This window comes from Daucus carota, chromosome 3 (assembly GCF_001625215.2).
Source record: "Daucus carota subsp. sativus chromosome 3, DH1 v3.0, whole genome shotgun sequence".
Taxonomy (NCBI): Eukaryota; Viridiplantae; Streptophyta; class Magnoliopsida; order Apiales; family Apiaceae; genus Daucus; species Daucus carota.
Window position 1 is genome coordinate 48058664 of NC_030383.2, and position 11094 is coordinate 48069757.

Sequence of the window (11094 nt, forward strand, 5' to 3'; positions counted from 1 at the left end):
TGAAATTAAGGATTACAAACTGTAATTAACTCAAAATACTAATACTTTTCTGAGCGTCATTCATGATTGTGTAGATAACGAGTTATAATGAGCCCCTTCGTCTTGACGGACTTTGAGCCATTTTATATATATGTGCGTGTAATAATTCAGAAGTCGACTTGAAATAAAAATAAGTCAGAATTTGACTTAAAATTAGAAGTTAATTTGAGATAAATTTTTAAATGACATAAATGTAATTTTGTGAATTCACGTTATATTATCCAGCATTTTAGAAGCATAAACAAGTTGTTATAAAAATTAATCATTTTTAATCCACCTCTTTATCATTTTTTAACAGTTCTAATTTTTAATCCAACTCTTTATCTTAAATAAAAAGTTATACTTTTTTAACTTGCCCGAACGGAGTTTACAAACTCGTCAAGACGGGTCGTTGGTACGGGCTTTTCTAGTTTTCTTGAATCAACCGGGTCAAAAAAAGCTAGGGTTTAATAACAAGCGTAGGGTTTAAACCCTGAGCAAACAGATCATCAATGGCGTTGAATACAGCAAGAAAAGCAGTTCAAAAATCAACAATCACATCCCTCAAATCCATACTTAATCGAACTCAAAAATGCTCTTCACCATCACTACAATCTCCCCATCTCGGTGGCTTCGCATCTCCCACCCCTTCATTTCGTCCCTCGTGTCGCTTAAACCCCCTTTTCACCTCCAGGTCTCATTTCACATATGCTTATGTATTCATATTTACAATTGACGTATATTTGCTTTGAGTAATCATGTGAGTTTGTTGAATTGTGGCGAATTTGTAGGATACCAGTGGAATTAAGTGGGGGAATTGAGTCGCTGATGCCTTTTCACTCTGCGACCGCTTCGGCATTGCTGACTTCTATGTTGGCCTCTAAGGTTGGCCAATGGGGCACGCTTTCGGAAGGTGATATTATTTACCACTTCAGTTTTTGCCTGGAATTATTATTTGAATGTCATGTGTATCGATTTTGATATGCTCTGCTTCCTTTTATGTATGTATAATGTGTTGGAATATAGTATATGTGCATGATTTTGTTTGAAATGGCTAGAAAATACTAAATGATATTCGATATATTGGAACTATGGCTTAGCAGAAAAGTTTATTGATTGCCAATTTTCAGGTGCGGGACTAGATGACTTATATTTGTATGGAGTATTTGAATCCTAATCTGCACTAAAAAATTATTAAAGTTGTAGCTTCCTGATGCTAATGCTGAATTAGTTATTTCATTAATATTCATCTGAGGATCTGAAATCAACTATAAATTCTTCAGCAGCATAGGCCTCAAAATTATTGTAAGTTCTGAGGGGGAAAGGAAAGAGGACAATGTATGACTTAAATAGGCGGACATTATTTTCTTTTGTAATTGACCATTTCAACTTAAATAAGCCGATTGCATCAAATCTTTAGTGTATTCTCTAATACTTAATAGTTAATACTAATAGATATCGTAATACCTTTTCTGTTACTGTGGCTTTTGTTTGAATAAAAACTTCCCAGATCATGCTTGTATAAAAAATACTATATAAAAAATCAGTGATAATAACTACAGCCCGGGGGGGGGGGGGTTGCACTTACTGACAGGGCAATATTGCTCCTCTCGTCATCATAAGAGGTTGAAGACGTGTGTGTGTGTGTGTATTTGGAGAAATGTGGTATTTCTATTATCTCCTAACAAGTCAAATGTCATCAAATCTCTCATGCATACTGTGAAACTATATATCATATATTGTACTAAAAATTCATTACTGTGACTTGTTTTTGCATTTTATGTTTATAATGTTTCTAAATTGTTTTTGTGTAATACTTTTATTTTCTTCTAGCAAAATGAAATTTTAAAGTTTTTTTCCCCCCCTTATATTGTTTGGTGCAGGATTTGCAACCCCACTATAACATGGCCTTTAAGTTTGAATGCAGATTCTGGGAAACTACCTCTTAAAGTTACTTTTACATGTATTTTTAAATAATTTTTGGAATATCCTAATGAAGAGTACATTTTGTGCTTCCAATGAAATCTTATGTGTCAGTTTACTCATTCATGTAACACAAATTTTGATATTCTACCAAAAAAATTGGTATTATTTGAAAAAACAAATGGCATTTGATGATTTTTAATTCTTTTACTGTGACCATTTCCTCGTACATTATTAAGACGTACCCCAATTTTCTTGTAAACGGGCTCTGAGTCGGTATACAGGCTTGTCAGCATCAAGAAAAAAAGTTCTGAGTCAGGCTTGTTCATAACGAGTTGAGCTTGACAAGTCTGTGAAGGAAGACGCTCTACCTTGTTTAAAAAGGTTTGTCGTGTGTTTACAACTGAGCTTGAGTGCTTGAGACACAATGTTGAGATGTTTGGTTAAGTATTCGTGCTGATTTAGTTGCTCTTTTCTAGTTCTCCAAGTAGCCATGGCCTTGATTTGCTAGTGCTGCAAATGGCTGTGTGGCTTGTAAGTGCTATATTTGTACATTCTTGTAGCTGTTTGTTTTTGGAAGTCGTCGCCTGCCAGGTAATGGAAGTCTAAATGCTACCTCCCAGTTTTGCCAGTGTGATGTGTAATTATGTTATTTTTACCTAAACTAAGGGCTGTGGTTATTTTTAACAAAACAAACCACTAACCATCAACCAAATCTATCTATTAATATCATGCTCTTTCCTATCATAACCCCGAGGGCCTGGGTGTGGCAGTTGAATGCTTCCTCCGTTCCCTTTACATGTGTTTTCCGTTACTTTTTAGCGTTTTTTTTTACTTTTCACCTAATTTAAGGTGCATCAAAAAGATACTTCCGATTAGTAATTTATGAGTCTTCTTTTTCGGAATAGAGACATTAATCATAAACTTTTGTTTACCAGTTTTCTCATTTATTAAATTTATTTCGGAATAGAGACATTAATCATAAACTTTTGTTTACCAGTTTTCTCATTTATTAAATTTATTTGTATTTGATTCAAGTTTTTGAAAAACATATCAAAAGTTTGGGGTATTCAATTGAAATTTTAAATCATCCAATTAATTTATTGTTATTTATTGAACTTGAATTTTGTTTAAATATTTGATTGAGATTATTTTAAAATTTTAAAAATTTGATAGTATATTCTTCAAAAGTTTTTTTGATAGTATTTAAATTTTGATTGATTTTTTTGGAAGTTTATATAATGGATTATGTGGATGAATTTTGTGGGATTACACAAATTTTATATTTTTTGAAATTTCATCATAATTAATGAAATTTTGAAGTATTGTACTTAATCTAAAAATTGTGTATTGTCTTTGCGATATTCTATTATAATTCCATGTAAAATGAAAATCACATATGATACATTATAATTCATAGGTCACCGTTAATTCATTAAAATCACAATTGAACACCCCGGCAGATCTTTTTACCCTCTGGACTGAGATACATGAAGAAAATATTGTTTTCCCCATTTAAATTACAATACAATATTCGTATATAATATTAAATATTGTTTATAATTTATAATACAAAAACATGTCCGACATTTCCAAGTACGATGACCTCAGACGCTCTGGATTTATCTGAACTACCCAAGTTTGAACGGGCTTTCTAGACTGGGCTTGACGATAATATCCAAAAACTATCAAACTGTAAAAAAAATACCACGAACCAAAGCCCACATAAACTGAACAAGCATTCCCAAGATCCGAAAGTGAAGAAGAAGAGAAGAAGAAAAATTAGAGAAAAATGGTGTCTGCAATCGCATGGGGATATATGAGAATAATGGGTGGCACTATTCTTGGCGGCGTTCTTGGTTTCTATGTTATGCATCGCCTCGAAATTAGCTACAAGGTCTTTCATTTCTTTGCTTTCTGTATCAACAACATCTTCTGTATGTATCATCAATTTTTGTATGTGTGTGTTTTTAAATGAATTCTTTCTTTTTTTTTATGTACAGGCGAAGTGGGATGAGAGATTGAAGAAATACGAGGAGGATTTGAAGAAGAAGAAGAAGAGTGAGATCGATAGTGAGTTTACCTAGAGTTTATAGATTTTTAATTTGTTTATGTATTTTTCTCTAAAATGTGTTTCATCCACATTGTAGATTTTGCAAGCTTATATTTCTTGGTATCTTGTTTTATTTTCATGGGGTTGAAAGACTATACTCTTAAACAAACTAGTTACAATTCACCTGTGACAATAGTACAAATTACCCACAGTTTAACCAATCAATTATTCGAACTATAGAAATCGCGAGTTAGTAGGCTAAGTTAGGGCGTAAATGAGGACACACGCACAGCACATATCTATATTCTGGAAGCAAGTAGTCTTCAAGTCTTGGATTGACTTGATCCGGAAAGAAATGTCAAAATGTGCGGGGATCTTCATTATGTTTGATCGTGTATGATTGGGTTTAGGAGTGAACAGCGTTCTTAGGTGACTCGAAATTTGGCTGCAATTGGTCCTCGGATGGCCATGGGGTCACAAATATATCATCTACCAGTAGCTTGTTAGCAGCGATAGTGAAAGCTTTAACTAGTCAGGCTCGTTCATAAAGAGCAAGTATGTGTAGGAACAAGCTCTAGCTCCTTTAAGCAGGTTCTTAAAGTCGAGATGTTTCATTAAGTATGTGGGCTGATGGAGTAGTTTTTTCCATTTCTACATGTAGCCACTAGCCATTTCTTTGAAATGCCTGTGTTGCAAATGTCTATGTACTTCACTTGTAAGTTGCAAATGCTGCAGATGTACATTTTGTGGGGGCGGTATTTTTTCCCAAACCTTCATCAGCCTTGTGATATGTGAAGTAATGGAAGATTACATGCTTCCTCCTAGATTTGCTTTGGAGAACTGGAAATTAATAGTTTTGTTGTTGTCACTCAAGATCACTAGGGTCTGGTGTTCTTGTAAACAATAAGCCCATGATCAATATCATGCTCTTTTCCGTCGCGGCTCATCGCTTCTTTATCTTGGCTGGATGATCAATTCCTTTAATTTTAAGCGACTTCCTAAAAATTCATATTGATAGATCTTGTATTCCTAAACATATGCAGTTGTGGCAGTTAAGAGTTGCTTCACGAACTTGAGGCAAACACAACTCACGTTATATTTCAGAGAGCAACGCATCGTTCGTTCACAGTTATTTAGCTTTTGCCTTTTTCTCAGAACAGTCTCTTTATGTACTGAACTTCAATGACTACCCTTATTTTTAACCATGATTTATGGGCACATAACTATATTCTTCATTAATGTCTTAAATATCAAGATCTGGAAATATAATTCCAAATATTTATTAATGCTATATCGTGTGGCGTTCTGTTATGGTTTAACTAACAGAAATCAACAAAACCCAGCGCTTTGTTGGGTTAAAATCAACAAAACGCTACACAATCTAGCGTTTTCTTCCAAAATTAAAGACGCTAGATTATCAGACGTAATAACTGGTATTTGGGATTACTTTTTCCAACTCTGTTATTCTGGACAATCTTCCCGGACTTATCAAGATTTGGGGCTGTTTTTCCAATTTCAATAGGATACTTGTATAAAAGGTAAAAATATATCAAATCCATACTTCTGTATTTATTTTTAAAATAAATTCAAACATATTATGATTATTTAATAAAAATCAAGTTTGTGATTTTGAGTCATCTAGCATATAAAAAACGTTAGGGTTTTCTTCTCTTTAAACTCACGGCCGCGGCTTGCTTCTCGTTTATCAATCTAGTTAACGGGTTTTCACTAATTTTGTGAAGGAAAACCCAAATCCTTTTGGTTTATCCGGAGGTGTATTCAACTAAGATTTTATTCATTATTTTTAGTTGAGCTTACTGTCGAAAAACTCATTAACCTTTTCACTTTTTGCTATTCAACCAACAACGTTATGTACTAACAAGTTTAACCAACAATTTTTTTAAAATCATGCAAAAAAAAAAAGACGGTTAATGGACTAATCATGATTAATGACAATCGATGTGGCAAATCAAGATAGTCCACGTGGCACGGACGATTAATTAGACTAGTTAATTTGTCAAAATAACCAACAAATGACTTGATATTGTCAAAAAAAATTCTATTCAATTTTTTCATTTAAAGTAACTAAGTACGAGCATAATTACAGTACAACAAACTCTATTACATGCTATAAATTCATAAAATAAAATTAATAAGACAAAATTCATAAATTCCTTTCAATCATTCGAACATAAAATCCACAAATCCTTTCAAATCATTCAGATTTGAACCAAAAACTTATCATTAGGACAAATTTTTACATTGAGATAAAAAGATAAAAATGTGATGTTTCCGGTGATAATCAACAAATCAAACATTCTATTAATTGGGTTGTGAAGTTGAAGGACCATCTTCCGATGAAATAACAATGGCCGGATTTGAAGTTTGAGCTTAAGATTCTTCGATTAATTTCTTCACTTGGTATCAAATAGCCCCGTTAGAATAACATGTGAGAGAATACATTATATGTCTAAAAACTATGCAAGACACATAAACATAAATAAAGGCAGATTGTAGACAAAAAAACAAGGAATACTAACTTACATTCAAATAGGTTTTTCCAGTCCATGGATCAATGTACAAGCCAGCTCCCATGTTTGTAAACTTTCTTGATTGTTTTTTCTTGAGAGCAACATATGTTGTAAGTTTATCCACCCTTGACCTGCCAGGTTTCTTTTTTGGAGTCGATCACCAAATCTAGCATATAACATTTATCTTGGTCTACTTGAATAATGACCGTATATTGCCTCAAATTGAACCTTAAACACTTGCAATCCTCTTCCATACTTGATATCTACAACCATATAATACAAACTCAAATTAATCCAAATTAAAAGAACACTAATCGAATTCGGAAATCCCAATTACAAGATGGGTATATAAATCAGATAAAAGTAAGAATCGAAGATGTACTTACCGTATCAATCGAAGAGCAACGATTAAAATGAGTGCAGCAAGGTGGTCGTTGGGTAGGTTTCGACACTAGAATAAGAGAGTAGCGGGAGAATGAGAGGTCAACAGAGGTTTTAGATGTTCTTTTGATATTTTGATTTTAATGAATTATTGATTTTATTGTTATTTTTTTATAATTAACATGTGGCAAGTAGGTGGAGTTGTGATGTGGCAAACATCAGCCATGTGAGATTTTAAATTGACCATGGTCAAGATTTACTTAATATTGAAAAGATTGTTGGTTAAACTTGTTAGTAAAAAACGTTATTGGTTAATTAGCAAAATAGTGAAACAATCAATGGGTTTTTTGACAGTAAGCTCATTTTTAGTTTATGGATTTTAATAAATTGTATGTGATTTTGATTTTGTGCGAATTCTTGATAAAATATCATATAGTTGATCTAGATTCTCTAGTATTTAAGTCCAATACTTCAAAACCTCATGGATTTTGATGAGATTTCAAAATACTTTAAATATACCGAACAATCCAACAAAATTTATCATTTCATGAAATACAAAAAAATCCATCCATATTTGAATACAGGGAATACGCCGTACCTAAAATCATCCGAAGCGCTGCTACTGTGGCTACATATTTTAATGGATTTTAAACAATCTCAATTGAATACCATCGGATTGATTTTTTAAACATAATTTTAAATCCTGATGAATACGACTAGATTTTGTAGCATAATTTAAAATCCCAATTAAATACCACAAGATTTTAATAGATTTTAAACAATCTTAATTAAATAGCGTCGAATTTCAATAATCTCAATTAAATAGTATGAAAAATAAATTCTTTAAAATCTCAATCAGATGAGAGGATCAGATTGTTCTTCAGTGCATTCCAGTGCATTAAGATAGCAACAGACAGCAATAATGCACCAGTTAGGATAACAACCAGTTTCTCATTCTGTTAAAAACTTAAAAGATTTTTGAAAGATATACAAGTTTCTCATTCTGTTTGGCAAATTGAAAGATCTGTGAAAGATTTGCAGGTACATATATAGGTTAGAGGTTAATTAAGGTAACTAGCTACTTCATTGTGTGAGTGTATTATATAAGCTAAATATGTAGTATCTGAATCACTTTCTCCATTATATGAGCTAAAGGTTACTAGCTATTTCATTGTGTGCAGATTGTGTGCATTATATGAGCTAAAGGTTACTAGCTACTTCATTGTGTGCAGATTGTGTGCAGGGCTGGTTCTACTTCATTGTGTGCAGATTGTGTGCATTATATGAGCTAAAGGTTACTAGCTACTTCATTTTGTGCAGATTGTGTGCAGGGCTGGTTCAATAGTAAAGCCAACTAAGCAGTGGTTTAGGGCCTCAAACGGGCCCCAAATTTTTTTATAGCTATATATATATATATATATATTTAGGCGATAATAGTTAAACTTTGATTTGTATTTATGAAAAAATATTTAAAACAAATATGGATTATTGTATTTTAAAAAGAAAATATATAATAATAAAATATTAATAAATATAAATAGTTTAACTTAAGAAAATGAGAATTAGATAAAGTAAATGATGTTAAATTTTTTGGTGATATTTATAAGTACTTAATAAATGAAATAAACATGATATTTAAACAAATAATATATATTTTTATTTTTCATAAGTTTTACGTTATTATAAATTATGTAATTTCTATCTTTTGCGTTTTAGTACATTTTGAAAATTTAATTAGTTTAAAAATTAACATTAAAAAATAAAAAACAATATATAAAATGATGTATAAATTGTAAATATAATTATTGTTATGTTCTCATAAATAATTTTTATGTATAATAATTTTATAAGAATCTAAAATATAAAATGTTTCAAATATAAAAAATAAGTACTACATAAAAATTTATTATAAATAATATAAGAATTTATATATTAAACAAAATAGAAATAAATAAATAAATAAATAAATAAATAAATATATATAGAAAAAGGCCTCCACTAAAATTTTGCTTAGGGCTTGTATTTAGTTGAGCCGACCCTGATTGTGTGAGTGCACTATATGTGAAAATATATGTCTAATAGCCCTTTTAGAATAACATGTGAAAGAATACATTATATGTCTAAAAACTATGCAAGACACATAAGCACAAATAAAGGCAGATTGCAGACAAGAAAACAAGGCATACAAACTTACATTCAATTAGGTTTTTCCAGTCCTTGGATCAATGTATAAGCCAGCTCCCATGTTTGTAAACTTTCTTGCTTGTTTTTTCTTGAGAACAACTGATGTTGTAAGCTTATCCACCCTTGGCCTGCCAGATTTCGTCTCTGAAGTCGATCACCAAATCTAGCATATAACATTTATCTGGGTCTACTTGAATAATGATCGTATATTGCCTTAAATTGAACATTAAATACTTGCAATCCTCTTCCATACTTGATATCTACAACCATATAATACAAACTCAAATTAATCTAAATCAAAAGAACATTAATCGAATTCGGAAACCCCAATTACAAGATGAGTACATAAATCAGATAAAAGTAAGAATCGAAGATGAACTTACCGTCTCAATGAAGAGCAACGATTAAAATGAGTGCAACAAGGTGGTCGTTGGGTAAGTTTCAACACTAGAATAAGAGAGTAGCGGGAGAATGAGAGGTCAACAGAGGTTTTAGATGTTCTTTTGATATTTTGATTTTAATGAATTATTGAATTTATTGTTATTTTTTTAAATTTACATATGGCAGGTAGGTGGAGTAGTGATGTGGAAAACATCGGCCATGTGAGATTTTAAATTAACCATGGTTAAAATTTACTTAATTTTAAAAAGATTGTTGGTTAAATTTGTTAGTAAAAAACGTTATTGGTTAATTTGAAAAACAGTGAAAAAATTAATGGGTTTTTTTAGCAGTAAGCTCATTTTTAGTTTGTAGATTTTAATAAATTGTATGTTATTTTGATTTTGTGCGAATACTTGATAAAATGTCATACAGTTGATCTAGATTCTCTGGTATTTATTTAAGTCCAATGCTTCAAAATCTCATGAATTTTGATGAGATTTCAAAATACTTTAAATATACTGAACAATCCGACAAAATCTATCATTTCATTGAATCCAAAAAAATCCACCAGTATTTGAATACCATCATATTTTTATGGATTTTAAACAATCCCAATTGAATACCATCGGATTTTTAAACATAATTTTAAATCCTGATGAATATGACTAGGTTTTGTAGCATAATTTAAAATCTCAATTGAATATCACAAGACTATTTTAAACGATCTTTATTAAATAGTGTCGAATTTCAACAATCTTAATTAAATAGTCTCAAATTTCATGAATGAAAAATAAATTTTTTAAAATCTCAATCGAATACACCATTTGATTAGTTTAGTTCGTATTAGTTCATGAAATTTTATTTTTAACCCTTCCTCGATAATCTCCCCAAAATTGGTAAGGACTTCTTCCCATTTGATTTGTTTAGTTCGTATTAGTTCACAAGTTTGCCGTTTTCTTTTTTTTTTTTTGATTATGACGGAGTTCAGTGGGTTTGAGAATGGATCGAGTATTTTTTTTTATTGTGATTTAATTTAAATTTTATTTGAACTTTTAGTTTGCAAGTTTAGATTGTTTGCTCTTTTCGGTGAGACGGGATTCACGGGATTCGTGTTCTTTTTTTTTTTTTATTGTGAATGTTGTGTTGATTAAGTAATGAAAGTTGAGACTATGGGGGTGTTTGACCCCCCTTATAAGTCTGACTTCTCGACTTATAAGTTAGAAGAATTTATTTCGCACCGTTTGTGTAAGAAGTCAAGAAGCACTTAAAAAAAGTTAGGAATGCTAGCTTCTGTTTCAGGGCTTCTACTTATTTCCCAAACACTTTAATTACTTATAAGTCTTATCTTGTTTCTAACTTCTATTCCACTTATTTATTTTAAGCAATAAGCACTTATTTTAAACTCACCCAAACGGCCCCTATATTTGTGGTCGATATTTAAAGTGATTGTGGTAAAATTATACATATAAATATATTATTTTTAAGACATTGCTTTGGCTCCTTTTTACAAAGGTCGATGGTTTTTTTTTTTTTTTATGACCCAATATTTTTTAGATGTCATATGAATTTTTATTATTAAATTAACTCCTTCAACTTTTAACAAAAGCATTTTATGATTATTTA

General features: G+C 31.1%; 1 protein-coding gene across 2 annotated transcripts; it reads left to right on the plus strand.

Annotated features, from left to right (window-relative positions):
* The first annotated feature begins 1920 nt into the window (after positions 1-1920).
* Positions 1921-4125, plus strand: LOC108213328 (uncharacterized). 2 transcript variants are annotated; one of them, XR_010289902.1, is made up of 3 exons: positions 1921-2325; positions 2421-3838; positions 3945-4125. XR_010289902.1 is itself a non-coding variant. In XM_017385110.2 (2 exons), the coding sequence occupies exons 1-2, from the start codon at positions 3734-3736 to the stop codon at positions 4026-4028; spliced, it is 189 nt and encodes a 62-aa protein (XP_017240599.1). In that variant the 5' UTR covers positions 3284-3733; the 3' UTR covers positions 4029-4125. The 2 variants fall into 2 exon arrangements, 1 of the variants encoding a protein (XP_017240599.1); XM_017385110.2 differs by lacking the exon at positions 1921-2325 and having other exon boundaries at positions 3284-3838.
* Positions 4126-11094: the final 6969 nt, after the last annotated feature.

Bases quoted from the DNA above. Each gene is read 5' to 3' on its own strand.
- LOC108213328 (XM_017385110.2), top strand. From the start codon at position 3,734: ATGGTGTCTGCAATCGCATGGGGATATATGAGAATAATGGGTGGCACT. The intron at 3,839-3,944 runs GTCTTTCATTTC...TTTTATGTACAG, and splicing joins GCCTCGAAATTAGCTACAAG to GCGAAGTGGGATGAGAGATT.